This window comes from Pogona vitticeps, chromosome 5 (assembly GCF_051106095.1).
Source record: "Pogona vitticeps strain Pit_001003342236 chromosome 5, PviZW2.1, whole genome shotgun sequence".
Lineage (NCBI taxonomy): Eukaryota > Metazoa > Chordata > Lepidosauria > Squamata > Agamidae > Pogona > Pogona vitticeps.
The window spans coordinates 179,219,829-179,237,037 of record NC_135787.1 but is presented as its reverse complement, the minus strand read 5'-3'; the positions used below and the strand labels follow the sequence as shown (position 1 = coordinate 179,237,037).

The following is a 17,209-nucleotide window of genomic DNA, read 5'->3' as shown; positions in this document are numbered from 1 at the left end:
ATTCTAAAGTGATGGGGACTGCTCAATGTCAGCTTAACACAGACTGTCTGCAAAAGCTTCAGAACAACTGTGTATGCATACATGAATGTGCCTGTGTCTGCATCATATAAACAGTGCTGATAGCAACATTATTTAAAGAAACAAAACTATTTGTGTCTGTTATTACTGCTGGCAGAGAAATAATCAAAGTTTGAATTTTTGAAAAAAAGAGAGTCTTGCTTCAGTTTGCTCGTTTTAAACAGGGCTAGGAGAAACACAGTACTTTCTGGACTAGCAGTGTGTTAAACTTGGTGCTATTAATACCCGTTGTATTAAACTGGGTGCGTGTGGATGCATCTTAGAAAGAGAATGAGCCTTGAGTTTCCTCACATAGGATGAGCAGAATGTTCCACTGACTTCAGAATTCTTTTTGACAGACACACTTGTCGCCAAATTAAACCTGTGTCCATTTTTTTAGATTGAAACATACACACCCTGACATTTTTTTGAAGACAGCATTGTCTCCAAGCTTATCCAATTCCATGTTTGCTTGACATATTAAATAAAAATTATACAAATTTTAAAAATGGGAAAATCTGCCCCAGGTGAGATAGCATAGTTTCCCCCAGTGGGTGAACACAGGCACAACCATCTTCTGCCTTTAAATAGCGTAAGTGGCTTCCACTCAGCAAGCAGACAAGGCAAATGCCCTTGGACTGTGCAGCTTGCCTATGGTTACACAGATCGGCTGTTCTCCCAGGAGGCACAGTAGGGAATTGAATTCCTAACCTTTGGATCCACAGCCAGATATCAAAAACATTGAGTTATCCAGCCAGTATAAGTATAAATATACAAGGAGTATATTTCTACAGGGTCTTCACAACTCAAGCAACTTATGGTTTATTCTTTAAATTCATGTTAAGGATTTTCTAAATATCACCACTTGTTGGTTATTGCAGAACAAGAAGAAAACAAGCTAAGTTTCTGATATAAGATGGAACTCTAACTATCCAGGAGGGCTGGCTGATCTGACACTAAGCCACCTGAGGCTATACTGAATCCAAACCCCTCACTGCATAAGGATGCTGGAAATTACTTATGACTACCCTGATCCTGGTTTAACCTTGTGCTGGCAAATTCATTTTGAGTCTGGGCTGAGACAGGTTGGAATCTGGAATAATTCAGCTCATCTCATTCCTTTTTAGCTCCTCTGCTGCCTGATCTCAGCCAGCATTGCAGTTATACGAGCAGATCAAGATCCCCCAGCACAAGAGATTTCTATCTCTTTTATACCCACTATAGCCAGCTTATCTTTTGAGCTTGTTTTGCACTGTAAGATACAAAGTGGCAGAAGATTCTTCCTTTCACACAATTTTTGAGGATTACAGGCAAAAAACCCTTCTGTCTCACTATCTGTATATCTTGTGCACTGGATTTCTGTCGATTGACAGTAGCCTTCAACAACCTCTAAATATTTTGAACTGCAAATCCAGTAATATCAAACCACAGGTCTTACTAGATGCGACTGGTGCTTCTTCCAAAATATCTGGGGGAGATCTAGGCTGAGAGAAACTTTTTTACATGATTACCACAAATTGCATACTGAGACACAAAGAATTCCTGTCCATCTTTGTCGCCAGTTGTAAAGGCAAAAGAGTCAATATACAGTGGTGCCTCGCTTAGCGACGTTAATCTTTTCCAGGAAAAACGTTGCTAAGCAATTTAATCGCTAAACAATTTTAAAAAGCCCATAGAAATGCATAAAATGTGTTTAATGCGTTCCTATGGATTTAAAAACTGACCTTATGTGAAGATCCTCCATGGGGCGGCCATTTTCGGTGCCTCTAAAGTGAGGCAAAACAGCAGGCAGTCATTTTGTTTTTCCAGCGGCCATTTTGGAACCGCCGATCAGCTGTGCAAAAAGGGTCGCTTTGCCATGATCGCTTCCCCGCGATCATCGCAAAGTGATTTCCCCCCATAGGGGCCATCGCTAAGCGATCGCTCTGGCGATGGCCAAAACCCCATCGCTAAGCGATTTCATCGCTCAATGGAGCGATCGCTAAGCAAGGCACCACTGTATAATATTCCTTCTGACATTGTGTTCAAGTTTGTTTCCTTTTCTGCATCAAGCCTTATGAATTTCAAGTAAGAAAGCCAACCAATAAAATTTGTTGAATAAGTTTTGAATAGTAAGTACTATAGCAACACCATCGAGTAAGGATTCTCTTCTGTAAAAAGCAGACACATCTGATGCACAATCAAAATATCTCTAAGAAATTTGAATTAATTTGAAGTCTATCTAGTATTTATCCATTATTTATACTATATATTTTGATAGGTAATTTTTCCTAGACAGAGAAAATACTTTGAAGAGAGACACAGAATCTGTTTTCTTCCAACATTCCCTTTTTATTTTTCTATTCCTCTTCTCAAGATATGCCATGAGTTAATGATAAGAGAGAAAAGGGACGGGAGGGAGGCAACACATCTCAGATTAATTGCTTTGCCCCATACTTTCTGCTTAATGCAGTTTAGTATGGCAGAATCCTGGAACTAGATGGATCTACATACAGAAAATATTGTACATGACTTCACCATGGCCATTCTTAACTTGAATGATGGAAATACGGAACTGAAACATTATCAAATAAGAATAGTGTATTTATTTTACTGTACAAAATCTTGGGGGAAAAGCAAGGAAATATCTTTTGAATTAGAAAAATCTGAGCATCTTATTCAAAATCTCAGTATTATCACTGATGCTGAGTAATATTATTCTGAAGTCAGCAAGCCAGCAGAAGTGGCATCACAAATCACAGACAGAAGCAAAACTAGAGATATGGATAAAGGAGATATTAGAAAAAGGCCAGAAACCTTGGCTGATTTATTGACAACTGGAGGTTTTGAGCAGGATCTGGAAAGTCAAAAGTTTATAAAATCCCCACAGTATAATAAAAGGCAGAAGACTTACAATGGGAAGGACAAATCAGGTTTGATTATTGGGGATGGGAGAGAAGAAACAAAAGGTATTTCAGAATTTTGTAGGACTTGAAGCATCTGGAAATAATGATGGGAAAGGTGAAACAGATGGTTACAGAAAAGAGCTGAGTTGAATCCAGATTTTCTTGGGTCTTCCAGATGATGGATTCTTCTAACTCTAATCAAATACCATGCAGTGAAATCTAAGCTGCCTTCTTCTGAGAAACAGAACCAGAAAAAATGGATTTTAAACATCTTCAGATTGCTTATTGCACAAATAGCCTTCCTGTTTTGCCTCATGCATGTGTTTTCTTTGAGAAATTAGCAGAAATATGTCAATTCAGTATTGAAAGTAAAAATGAGGGATTCTGTGTAAGACTGGGGCTGGGAGAGTGAAAAGAAGTAATCTGATATATTGGCAGATAATGAAGTTAAACCATAGGGTGATTCAAAGATTATTTTTTTAAAAACACAAATGCGTAGCTTTATAGCCTGCTCAAAATGCTTGATGAATATTTTCTTAATAAACCTATACGCAGGATCATATTATTCCCATGAGGTACATCTGCCATTTCCAACCTAGAGGCACAAAAAGCATTGCACTACAACCCCAAGAACTCCACACTGCATGTGGAAAGTGTAACTGATTGGGAATTATGACAGCAAAGACCAACACATCTGGAAAACAGGTTGGGGAAGGCTGAGCAAGATGATGGGCTAGGTTTAAGAAGCAGTTGATGATCTAAGGCAAGGGTGAGTGATCTAGTGAGTGAGTGGACTGAGGGCTATTTTTCAAATTTGCTGGCAGCTCAAGGGCAACACTCCCAAGATGATGGAGCTAAAGAGAAGAAGTATTTTAATGCATATTTAATGTTATTGTTCTTATTTACCTTTGTTTTTATGCAGTGGTTGTACACTGTAAAATTTACACTCAAAAAGCCACCTCATACACACTAGTCATAAAAATACTTTTTTTTTTGAGGCTGTGGAGTCAGGAACTCTGGAGATCCTTAAAAATATGACAAAATATCCTTCTGGAATGATTTTCTCACGGGGAGAAACACAGTATTTGGGATTGAGGGAATGGGTACTGGGGAGAAGCCTCTGTGCTGCAAGGTCGGAAGACCAGCAGTCGTAAGATTGAATCCACGTGATGAAGTGAGCTCCTGTCGTCTGTCCCAGCTCCTACCGACCTAGCAGTTTAACAGCATGTGAAAATGTGAGTAGATAAATAGGTGGGAAGGTAACGGTGTTCCGTGTCTAGTCGTGCTGGCCACGTGAACACGGAAACTGTCTCTGGACAAACGCTTGATCTAAGCCTTCAAAAAGGGGATGAGCACTGCCCCCTGGAGTCAGACACGACTGGATTAAATGTCAAGGGGAACCTTTACCTTACCTTCTACAGATTCCTAGATTTCTTTAGTCAGAGTCTAAAGATGATGTGAAGCTACCACATGGAAAATAATGGCTACATAGGTTGGTTCCAAGGAGGCATTGAGCTAGCCAGCTGAAAGACTGATATGCTAGGTAGTAATATACCACTGGATCCTAGGTTACCGTATATGCCGGCGTACAAGACGAGTTTTGGGGCCCCCAAAACATGCCTCCAATTGGGGGGCCCGTCTTGTACGCCGGGTGCCAGGAGAGCCGCCGCCGCCGCCGCGAGAGTGGTGCTGGCCGGGGAGGAAGGGAAGGAGGAAGAGAAACGGCACGCGTTCGCTTGCCTGCCACCCTTTTCCTCCTCTTCCTCCTCCTCTTCCTCCTGCTGCCGGGAGGGAGGGAGCCGCCGCCGCGAGAGTGATGTGGGGCCGCGCTGGCCGGGGAGGAAGGGATGGAGGAAGGGAAGCAGCACGCGTTTGCTCGCCCGCCCGCCACCCGCGTTTCCCCTCTTCTTCTTCCTCCTCCTCCTCCTGCCGCCGCCCCCCCAAGCCTCTTCCCGGCGCCGCATTTTGGGGGGGGGGTCGTCTAATATGGCCCGTCGCCTAATACGGCGGCATATACGGTACTTTTGCTGGGTGATGTGAAAAGACTTCTTAATGAACCAGATATCAGACTGATCTCAAGTCTATTTGTTTTGCTGCTAAAATGGCTATAACAAGTCAAAAGAAAAAATAATCTCTTTTTAAAAAATATTGGTTTAATCACATCTGGAACATTGCTTTGTTAACTCAAACTACTTATTATGAGAGGATGAGGTTGGTAAATTGAGTACCCAGATAGCTACGGGTGTGTGTGTAATCTGCATAATTAAATTGTAAACCACCCATGTAAGCTGCACACTTTTCTTTTTCATTACTACGCAAGAGCAAGCCAGCTGCTCTAACATCAAGCTGACTGCTCCTTTCCTTCTCAGAGCAAGTTCACTGCTCTAAGAATTCTTTGAATGTCAATAAACATATAGATAGGGGAAAGTGACAGTTTTCGTACTGAGGAGCTTATGATGGTAAACCTCAGAAATCCAAAGCACCAGAGACATCACAAGAAAATCTATCCCTTCATGGGTCCTACTGACAACACTAAGCTGCAGAACAGTATTTTACACTATAATCAGCATTTAATGATTTGAGAAATATGTTGTGCCACATATTTGGTAGATAAAGTATTCAAGAAGGCCAAACTAGTAAGATTTACATTAATTCCAGAATAGGTGTTTCTCCATACATACAGCAGGGCTTAATTATGACTATAATCCTAGTGTATAGTCACTAGCACATCTGGACTTTGTTAGACAGCCTTCAGCATTGTTCTCCTGAAGCAATATTACCCGCCTCTCCAGCTCTAAAGCAAGGGGCCTCGTAACCATTATCCTACCATGAACCAATGCCGACAACAACTATGTGAGGAGGGGTCAGTCAAACTGTGGCCAGAATACATGGTGACATCTGCACCTCACCCTTGTAGTGATTCATGAAATGAAAAATGACAACCAATCTGGAATAGGCAGCTCAATTTATTGGAATGGTCTAGTAAATGCTAAGTGTTTTGTTATGTATTCATCTCTGTATTAAAACTCATTCCTACAGTTACAAGCCTTCCAACTTCACATTAAAACAACATTAATACCATATCTTCTTTCTCAAATATTCTCATCCAAACTTAAGCATAAACCCAAGACACACAGAAATGTCTTTGGCAAATTTCTTCCCTTCTCTTTAACAGTAACTAATTTGCTAGTTGAGTGGGTTGGAATGTGATACTGTGTGAAGAATGCAAACAGGGAAACTGAAGAATCATCATCATAGAATGTTGTACTTCTTTGGTTTCTGAATCTTACTTATTTAGCTAAATATTGAGAAGTATGTTGATAACTGAAATTCTGAGACACTACTGAAGCTAGCAATCTTATTTCTTACTTCCAATTACACTTTAAGCAATTTGGCACAATGCAGATGTAATTGGGCCAATTTTCTAACTATGGTAGGCTTGTGTGCTCCTTCCTGTGACTTTTTCAGATACTGTCATATATTCATGAAATCTTAAACTAACTTGTTTGAACAGTGAATTTCTTGGGAGGGGGGATTCCAAAAAGTTAAAAGCTCATCAGAGAAGACAATGGCCAAAATCCTGTTGCTTAGCACAATAAATCACACTAGAGTATGCCTAGTGTATAAATAGAGTATGCCTAGTGTATAAATAATCTTACAACTCCTTTGTAAGATTCACTGATTCAAATTGGCTACTCTAACTGCAAAATGCTAAATCCCCATTAATTCAAGGGGCCTCCTCTACAGTAATTTACAAAGCAACAGAATTTGACTATTATGTCAAAGACTCGTGAAACATGGGAAGGACGGATTTCAACAAAACCAAATTGTATTAGAATACTACCGCAGGATGTGGGGTATAGAATTAGACAGATGTTTTAAATAGATTAGCTGGCTGGATAGCTTAGTGGTTTAGGTCTCTGACTGCAGAGCCAGAGGTTGGGAGTTCAATTCCCCACTGTACTTCCTGGGAGTACAGCCAGCCTTTGTAAGCCTTGGGTAAGCTGCACAGCCCCAGGACGCCAACAGAAGAAGGGGATGGAAAACCACTTCTGAGTACTCTCTACCCAGAAAACACTGGAAAGAGTCACCAAAAGTCAGAAATGACTTGATGGCACACCATTATATTAGTATCTACATAGGTTAACATTTCATCTTCCAGCAGCATTTGGACCAATATTACAGAACAACCCAAGTGCAGTAAATGGTGAAAATTGTTATCCTATTGTTAATCCCTACTACTTTTCTAACTCCAATGTATTCTTTCCTGCTTGTCATGGCTTTTATTATTTATTTACTAGAAAATAACAGCAGCCATTACTTAATTTATTTATAACTATTTAATATATTTTTAGAAGCATATAATTAAAACTGTGAAACAAACTATCATTTCAGAAATGCCAGAATCATCTAAATGGGAATAATAAAAGCATTCTTGGCTTTAAAATTTTAACTAGTTTTTTAGAGAACTTATCCTCTGCCATGATTGCTAGGTTTTGTTTGGGATCTTTGGAGAGAGAGAGACACACCAACAAATAGATGGGGTATGAGTTCCTTTCCACAAAGCAAAACCCACCCATACACTTCAACTGGCTTGTTTCTATCTACTGAAAAGTTAATAGAAGTAAGAAGCTCATATGCCTCTGTTAATTCTCTTAAACTCTTAGTAAGCTTTCAGGACCCCTTCACGGATTTCTGTCTTGTCATGGTGAAGGGTCTTGAGTAATTCAGAAAAGCTATGGGCTATGCTGTGCAGGGACACCCAAGACAGGCAGGTCATAGCAGAGAGTTCTGACTAAACGCGAACCGCCTGGAGCAGGAACTGGGAAGCCACTCCTGTATTTTTGCCAAGAATACCCCATGAACAGAAACAAAAGGCTAAAAGATATGATGCTGGAAGATGAGCCCCTCAGGTTGGAAGGCATCCAACATGCTACTAAGGAAGAGTGGAGGACAAGTACAAGTAGCTCCAGAGCTAATGAAGTGGTTGGGCCAAAGCCAAAAGGACGCTTAGCTGCGGACGTGCCTGGAAGTGAAAGGAAAGTCCGATGCTGCAAAGAAAAATACTGCATAGGAACCTGGAATGTAAGATCTATGAACCTTGGTAAGCTAGATGTGTTCAAACAGGAGATGGCAAGAATAAACATTGACATCCTGGGTATCAGTGAACTAAAATGGAAGGGAATAGGCGAATTCAATTCAGATGATTATCATATCTACTACTGTGTGCAAGAATCCCGTAGAAGAAATGGAGTAGCCCTCATAGTCAACAAAAGACTGGGAAAAGCTGTACTGGGATATAATCTCAAGAATGACAGAATGATTTCAATATGAATCCATGTAATCCATGTTTATGCACCAAGCACCAATGCTGAAGAGGCTGAAATTGACCAATTCTATGAAGACTTACAACATCTTCTAGAACTGACGCCAAAGAAAGATGGCATGGCATTCCAGATGAACTATTTAAAATCTTAAAAGATGATGCTGTTAAGGTTCTACACTCAATATGCCAGCAAGTTTGGAAAACTCAGCAGTGGCCAGAGGATTGGAAAGTATCAATCTACATCCCTATTCCAAAGAAGGGCAGTGCAAAAGAATGCTCCAACTACCACACAATTGTACTCATTTTACACACTAGCAAGGTTATGCTCAAAATCCTACAAGGTAGGCTTCAGTGGTATATGGACCGAGAACTCCCAGAAGTACAAGCTGGATTTAAAAGGGACAGAGGAACTAGAGACCAAATTGCTAATATGCGCTGGATTATGGAGAAAGCCAGAGAGTTCCAGAAAAACATTTACTTCCGCTTCATTGACTACGCATAAGCCTTTGACTGTGTGGAGCATAGAAATCTATGGCAAGTTCTTAAAGAAATGGGAGTGCTTGACCACCTTCTCTATCTCCTGAAAAATCTATACGTGGGACAGGAAGCAACAGTTAGAACTGGATATGGAACAACTGATTGGTTCAAAATTGGGAAAGGAGTATGACAAGGCTGTATATTGTATGAGAAATTGTGGTACATCAAATTGAGGTCCATAAGAAAGCTGGATCCAAACGCAATCCCTAAGTGGAAGTACTACCCTATCCAATTTAGAGGGACAGTCCCTCAACCCTTGGGGAAATTCCCTTTGACTTCTTGGTAAATTGTATTTTACACATTGTAGATCATATTAACATAGTGACTCAGCTGAAATAGAGAAAGCACTACAACACAGTCTGATTTTTATTTCACACGTTCTTGATTACATGGGCAATTAGCAATATTGCATCATTCCAAAGCAGATGAGACCATTCAAGGCCCTATAGTTAGGATCGTGCTTGCAAGAAGTTATCTTCTGTATGTTATAGAAGTGAGGGCAAAAACAAAATCTTCTTAGATACAATGAGGGATTTCCCCCTGTGAGAGCTGACCAAAAACTTACAATGATTTCTATTTCGGAGGGACTGCAAAACATTTCTGGTAACATTTGAGATTTACTGTAATGTTCTGCATTTAATTAAGAATGATAAGTATGATCTGGGAGACTTATTTCTGCCAAGTAGATGCCAATGGCTATGTTAAACAATACTCTTCATACCATGCTCATGTCAATTACTGGAGAGATCAAACTCATCATCTGCTCCACTTTTAATTATTGTTGCAGTTTGGAAAAAGAATATATTCCTGATATCCTGAGGAAATACATCACATGATCTACCCCTCAAAAGGATAATTTCCTTCTACTATCTGAGAATAGCTTATTAAGCAGACTTCCAATGAATTAATTAATATCATAGATATCAAATGCCAACTGCCAAGAAATATTTGATCCACGTGATGAAATGTGAATATGCACTTTAAACTGAAGTGTTTTTCAAATGCTTTTGTTGGTATATAGCCATCTTACTGGAAAGTGATAGTATTTATGACTCTTCCAGTAAAATGGAATATTTTTTAAAAATGTAAAGTTGATTTCTGACCTGCTTTAATGTTGATTTTAACTATTGGAAAAAGAACTTAATTGAGCAAACTTTAATATTTTATTTCAGTATTAAACCTTAAGTGCAAAACCACTGCTACCAGAGTACTGTCACTTCTGAAGAAATCTTTGGTAGAAAGGGTTGCTGGCTCCAATTTGCTGTCTTTGGCAACATAATAATTTAGTAATAACAGCAGAGAAAGTCAAGCAAATAGTAGTAGTTGATGGCTTAGAGCCCAAAAATGCTTGCCCAAAGATGGCAGCAATTGCTAGGTACCCCACAAATGAATAACTGAAGTTAAAAAAAAAAGAACTGGCATGGAAATTACTTAGCTGAAACTCATTGAGAATGATTTAATTGATTTCAACAGTTCTCTGAATAGAGATTTTCTTTCCTTCCTTGAATAATAATACAATGTTTATATTAGCTGGGGAAAAAGGAAAAGAGCAACTGTCTCCTAGACTGCCATTAAGGACAGCATGGGACTCTTTATCCTAAAAACATCAACAGGTCTTATGGAAGGAAGCAAAATCAGAATTTTTTTCTCCTTTGAATGGGTATTTTATATATCTGAAATACTATTTATATTGTTTAGCCAGTATCACACATAGGAAAAATAACACTCACTTAAAAGGCAATTGAAGATACTAGACAAAAAAGATGAACTTTTCTTTAGATACGTTAGTTGCCTGCCAGGTCAGCATCTGGAAAAGGCCTTTACATGTACCTGTATCATAACTAGTTGCAACGGCTTTTCTAGAATATAAAGCAGCTTCTTGATGGTATAATTTTTATTTCTAAAATTTTACTAGACAATGTTATCCCAAGAATATAGGTGTTACTACTGGTGTTGGCTTTCAGTTTTACAGAAACCATTTTACATATATAACACTAATACATTCTCACATGCCCAGTGGACTTCCTTATTGTGCAATATGCCTAGAAGATTAGCTTAACATATCTTAAGGAATAAGTAAAAAATTTCATATGCCAGAAGTAGGTGATATGTATTCACTGGGATTTGTATCTAACACACAAAACTACCAAAGTATCTTGCCATGAAAAAAAATCACAAAACACAAATAACAACATAATAGAAACAGTAGTGGGTAAAAACATTAAAGATTCACAACCAGTAAAAAAATCAAATTAATCATGAAGGAGTAAGAGGGACAGATACTACTACAAAGTCAACTCAGAAGCTGTTACAAGTCTATGAGAAAAGGACAGATTTGTGAGCACTGGAAAGATTGTAAGGAAGATGCCAGAGCCACACATTCTTAGGAAAGGAATTCCATTATTTCAGTACCATCTCTTTACAATAACTGCAAACTCTAAGCCACTGATCAATAATAGGCCACAAAATATTATAACCATCATTATTATCTTAGAACTGCAGAGCTGGAAGGAATTCTACGGATCCTCAAGACCAGCCCCTGTCAAGGAAACACAGTGGATATCGTATACTTAGATTTCAGTAAGCACAAGCTACTTCTGCGTAAGATAGAACAAAGTGGGACAGACAGTGCAACTACCAGATGGATTTGCAGCTGGCTGACCAACCGCACTCAATATGTCATCCTCAATGGAACTACATCTATGTGGAGGGAAGTGTGCAGTGGGGTCCCTCAAGGTTCTGTCTTGGACCAAGTACTCTTCAACATCTTCATAAATGACCTGGATGAAGGGATTGAAGGGGCACTCATCAAATTTGCTGATGACACAAATTCACAAAGTATTAGCAATTCTGGGGAGAATTGCTAATGCTTTGGAAGATAGACCCAACATTCAGAAGGATCTAGACAGACTTGAACGTTGGGCCCTATCCAATAAGATACAGTTCAGTTGTGGGAAAAGTAAGGTCCTGCACTTAGGTAGGAGAAACCAGGATACAGGATAGGTGGTACCTGGCTCAACAGTAGTACCTGTGAGAGGGATTTAGGTGTCCTGGTGGACCACCGCCTAAGGATGAGTCAGCAGTGTGCTGCAGCTGCCAAGAAAACCAACACAGTCCTACACTGCATCAATAGGCGGACAGCATCGAGATCACAGGAAGTGATAGTACCATTCTACCACACAGGTGAGGCCGCACTTGGAGTGCTGTGTCCAGTTCTGGTCATCACAATACAAAAAAAGACACTGAGGCCCTGGAAGGGGTGCAGAGAAGAGCAATGAAGATGATAAGGGGACCGGAGGCTAAATCCTATGAAGAACAAGTAGAAGAACTAGGTATGTTTAGCTTAAGGAAGAGAAGACTCAGGGGACACATGACAGCGGTCTTCCAATATCTGAAGGATTGCCACAGGGAAGAGGGCATCGATTTATTCTCCATTGTGCCTTAGGGTAGGACAAGAACCAATGGGTTGAAACCCGTCAAGAGGGAGATCTAACCTGGAAATAAGGAGGAATTTCCTGACTGTGAGAACCATGAAGCAGTGGATCAGCTTGCCTCCCAATGTTGTCGGTGCCCCATTGCTGGAGGTCTTCAAGAAAAGATTGGACAGTAATCTGTCCAGGATGGTATGAGGTCCGGGATGGTATGAGGTCTCCTGCATTGAGCAGAGGGTTGGAATAGAAGATCTCCAAGGTCCCTTCCAACCCAATGACGATTCTATGATGAAGGCACAGTGAGGAATGGATATAGTGCCACATACACCCTGCACATGTCTCTACAAATGCCATCCTTACAAGTTGGAACAATGACATCAAAATGGCATGGGCTGTTTTACTTGTTCCTTATAACTTCATATATAACTGAACATCTTCTAGTTTTATATATAAACCATCCTCTACTAGCAGTTTCTCCTTGCATTCCCACAGGGCAAAAGAATAAATGGAATCAAAAAAAGGGAACACATAAAAGCTAGTGTCAGAGCATTTCAACCTCCCAGGACACACTGTCACTAATCTCAGTGTTATGTTCGGAAAACTGTTTTCAGAGAAAGAATATCTGAGAAAGAAGCAAGTGAATTTTTATATACAAATATTTTATATACAAGTAAATATAAATCAATATATTCATAAAATTCCATTGTGTAACTAGCTGCTTAAAAAGAGACAGGGGTTTCTCAGTGCTTATGCACACAGACACTCTCTCTATACATGCATGCATGCATGCATGCATGCATACATACATACATACATACATATTTATAAATACATAAAAACTAGTTTCACAATAGCTTTGTGCATAACCAAAAAGTTGTTTTGTCTTTCACAAAATACCTAAGAGTATTCACGTTGTCACTCATATTCTTAATGACTGAGGGTGTGATTGCATGACGATACATCTTTGCATTTTGGAATGGTCCATTCCAAGCTATTTTCTGGCACCTACATGATATACAAGAAATCGCAAACAAGCCCAACCTTGCTCTGTCCTCAGTCCAAACCTTCTTGATCCGGGATGTTTGTGTACTCTCTCTCTCTCTCTTTAATTTTTTAATTTTTTGAGGTGGGCTGGAACAATCAGGATTGGATCACTTTAAACGAGACTGAATCCAGCAAGTGGCCTGATGCAATGCAATTCTATACCATCATCTCATTGCACCTTGATTCAATCTGATATCTCCATTTTGGGACTAAGCTTAAAAGCAGACTACATGAATGCAGCACCACCTGGCTAAAAGTTTAGGTTCCCTAACTTCTTTTCTTTTCTCTTCTAATTTTTACATTATTTAGACTGGTGAAAATTTCTGGAAAACTTGAAAAACAGAACAATTGTTTTGCTATTCCTAATAAAAGCATGTATTTGTAGATTTGGTTGTGTCCTCCTGCCCCCTGCTCATAAGAAAAAAAAATAGAAACTAAAATAATCACCAGCAATTCTATTCCTAATATTCTTGTACCTGTTGCTTTAGCTGTTGCACCAAACGGTCTTTCTCTCGCTTTAGTGCAGCTACTTCATCTTGGGTTTTCTTCTTGGAGGATGACAGCTCCAGCAGAGCAATGTTGGCATCTTTTTCACTAATGGCAGCTAGAAGGGCTTCTTGTCTGGAAGATAAAGAGAGAAGTAGGGGAAGAATAAATTTATTTATGTCCCTTGTGTTTGTAACTTACTGCTGATACTTATCCTGGTTTAATTCACCCCCTACCCCTTCATTATGTGTTTTAGGTAGCCAGATCCAGAGATGGCTAATTTCAGCATACTACCCCATAATGATGTCACACTCAGGGAATTTAAAATGGTAGTTCAAAAAACCAAGCTGGCCAGCACACATTCAGCTGGGGTTGATGGTGTTTGCTGCAAATCTCAGATAAGCCCACACAGGGGAAATCAGAGGGCAATCTGTGCTGAGGATATTCTCAGATGTAGTAACCCTTTCTTAATTCAATAGGTTAAGTGTATTACTCCTTTCCTGAATCCAACCCACAGTCTTATGCTCCCCACCCCAAAACTTAAAATGATCTATCCCATCCCTCCTCAACAAAGATACTATGTATCTACACACTCTGCATTAAAGCTGAAAGATGTTGCCAGTTAAGTAACAACTGAAGACAAGTCTAATTTCATTGCACATCTTCTGAAGACCATATTAAGATATAGCTCTAAGGGCAAACTAAACCTCCACAATAAAAAAGGGACTGGGATAGTCCTATGACTGAACTATTCCATGATCTCCATAAAAAGAAATTATAGGTATTAAAACTATATAAAATGAAAAAAAATGTTGGGGCCATAGAGCCGCCTCATACTTGCACGATTCTCAGGCTATGCAGTCACTGCTTATGGCAAAAGAACTCCATCCCACTAACATAATCATCTAATCCCTAATACCTGACGAGTCAGGTTTAGCTTTCTAAACAAAGAAAAACTTTTTTTCCAAGGATCTTGTAAAGATGGTACTTATTTTCCCAATCTGAACCTGTAAATTCTTAGCAACTAAGACAGTTCTCTTACTAAGCAATACCCTCTGCTTTCTTTCATGAACGCACGCTGGCCTAAAAGATGATACTCTACTGAAAGATCAGCTTCATCAAGCCTTTCCTCTCTCTGAACCTTTTCCATTTCAGCTAGTCATGATAAAAAATTGCTATGTAAAAATTAGTGGCTCATTTTGTTATTTTCATTCCCCACCCTTCAATGAAAAGCAGTGTAAAATACTTTAAATTAATATGTAAGTAATATTATCCATTGTCTATTGTGTGTTTTTAATTACAGTGGTGCCTCACAAGACGAGCGCTCCATTTTACGACGAAATTACATAACAACGAAGTTTTTGTGATCGCAAAAGCAATCGCAAAACAAGGTTTCCTATGGGGGAATTTCACTTTGTGATGATCGGTTCCCTGCTTCGGGAACCGATTCTCACAAAATGACGATTTTCCTACAGCTGATCGGCGGTTTCAAAATGGCTACCAGGTTGAAAAAAATGGCCGCCCGCTGTTTTCCGGGACGGAATCCTCGCTGCACGGGCAGCGAAAATGGCCGCGCTATGGAGGATCTTCGCTGGACGGTGAGTTTCAAGCCCATAGGAATGCATTAATTGAGTTTTAATGCGTTTCTATGGGCTTTTAAATTTTGCTTTACGATGTTTTCATTCTACAGTGATTTCGCTGGAACGATTTAACATCGCAATGTGAGGCACCACTGTATTTATACTTATAGCCGAAAGAAAAGGTTAAGAAAAGATGTAAATTGGAGTTTAAAATGGTATTTTTCTGTTAGATGATCAGATTCTGTTAGCTGAACATTAACCAGAAGGTTAGAGACATACATAAGTAATATTTCATAGCAATCAAATATTCAGTTAGCAATATTTAAGCAGTCAATTTCTTTGCATGCCAACTTTAAGCCAGCCTGTATGAGTGAGGCTGACATAATCAGAATGGTTAATTCATTATTTGAGTAGGTATCTTTACATAGCTTAAATAGCACCCCAACAATCAGTGATAACCACTACAGTCAGAATCCTATTTTAAAAATACTGTATGTAAGAGCTATCCCAAAGAAAAGGCAGTGGAGATGGAAATACTAGGTGTGTTATCTCCAGGACACTGAAAACTAAAAGGACATTCTCAGAAGAGAGTTGAAGGGCTGAGATATAGGCACGTCCCTGGATGGTGGGCAGTGAAAGAAACTGATTCTGGGTGGATGAAAGGAACTATTTCTGGGCATTTTGCCAAAGGACTCTAGGGTGCTAAGCAAAGAAGGACTGTAGAGATGCCTCACTGGTTGATTAAGAATCTGGTGTGAAATAATGGAGTGGTTTGCTGAACTATTTGGGTTGAACTTACTCTTATGTTCAGTCCACAGCCCTCTATCTACTGAGGATCTGGGATGTCACAAGGAAAGCCATGCTGACAAAATTGCTGCTCTACTCCAAATTCCCTCATTAGTGATAGCCGCTACTGTACTTGAAGACACACAATAGCAGTCACTCAACAAATGTGTTAATGCCATGCTGCTTATACAGTATATATTTCTCCAAGTTCTCTGCAACCTCCACCCCACCATGGAATCTGGCCTTGAGTCCAAAAGGACCTCTGATAAGAGCTGGAAAGTTTTGTTAAAGAAGTGCAAGAGGTTTCACTTTACATGGGTAATCTGTGGCATGCACAGACCATCCATGTGCTTTTATAAACAATACTGTTTGGGTCTCCAGACCTCTACCACCAGCATTCAGAAGATCTAATATAGGTTGGTTTTAAAAAGGGGGCAGGAAAGATCTGTGCACCTTGTTTAGAATGCTACTCCTTCAAGGCTTCCATGCTATTAGCTTTTTTAAAAAGCTGCCCACACAGGTGGAGTTTGTTTGAAAAGAAAGAAGTATAAAGGATCCTTCAGGAAAGTTGCAAAGAATTTAAAAACACAAAATCAAACATTGATACAGTTTTTAAAAGGGCAAAGAATGGCAAAAAGAGTCCCCTACACTGTATTTTTAAATAATGAGTAAATGATGCGTGTTACTCAAAAATCAAGCTGGTATTCTCATCTGTATAAAGCAACCCAGTAACAGCTCAAATATGAGGTAAGCATAGTTGCTAGCAACAAAATACCATCTGACTGTATAGAGAAAAGTGTAAAACAGGATGGGAAGAGGGGAAAAGGGATGGAATATTCTGTAGGACCCTGCAACAGGTGATCCTAAATAGGAGCAACATTTTGTTGCTGGTTCTGCTTATATTGCCGAATACATTACATAACAATGTTTGTCACTTAAATCTATATTCTGATTTTAGTCTTGATTTTTATTAGATTACATTTGTCAAGTGCTCTGTTCAAACATGTATATCATATATCCTTGTGCTTCTTAGTTATCGTCTCATATTTCCCAATGTAATCAATAGCTCCCAATCCA

The 17,209-nt window shown here is 39.4% G+C and overlaps 1 protein-coding gene across 33 annotated transcripts in view; it reads right to left on the bottom strand.

Annotated features, from left to right (window-relative positions):
• ERC1 (ELKS/RAB6-interacting/CAST family member 1) overlaps positions 1 to 17,209 on the bottom strand; it is a 208,586-nt gene that overhangs the window by 31,668 nt on the left and 159,709 nt on the right. For all 33 annotated transcript variants that reach the window (XR_013536771.1, XR_013536766.1, XR_013536773.1 and 30 more), the window contains one exon: positions 13,757 to 13,901. Coding sequence is in view for 21 of the 33 variants with exons in the window: in XM_078376313.1 (XP_078232439.1) it covers positions 13,757 to 13,901 (145 nt within the window). In the remaining 12 variants the exon portion in view is untranslated. The remainder of the gene's footprint in view (positions 1 to 13,756; positions 13,902 to 17,209) is intronic.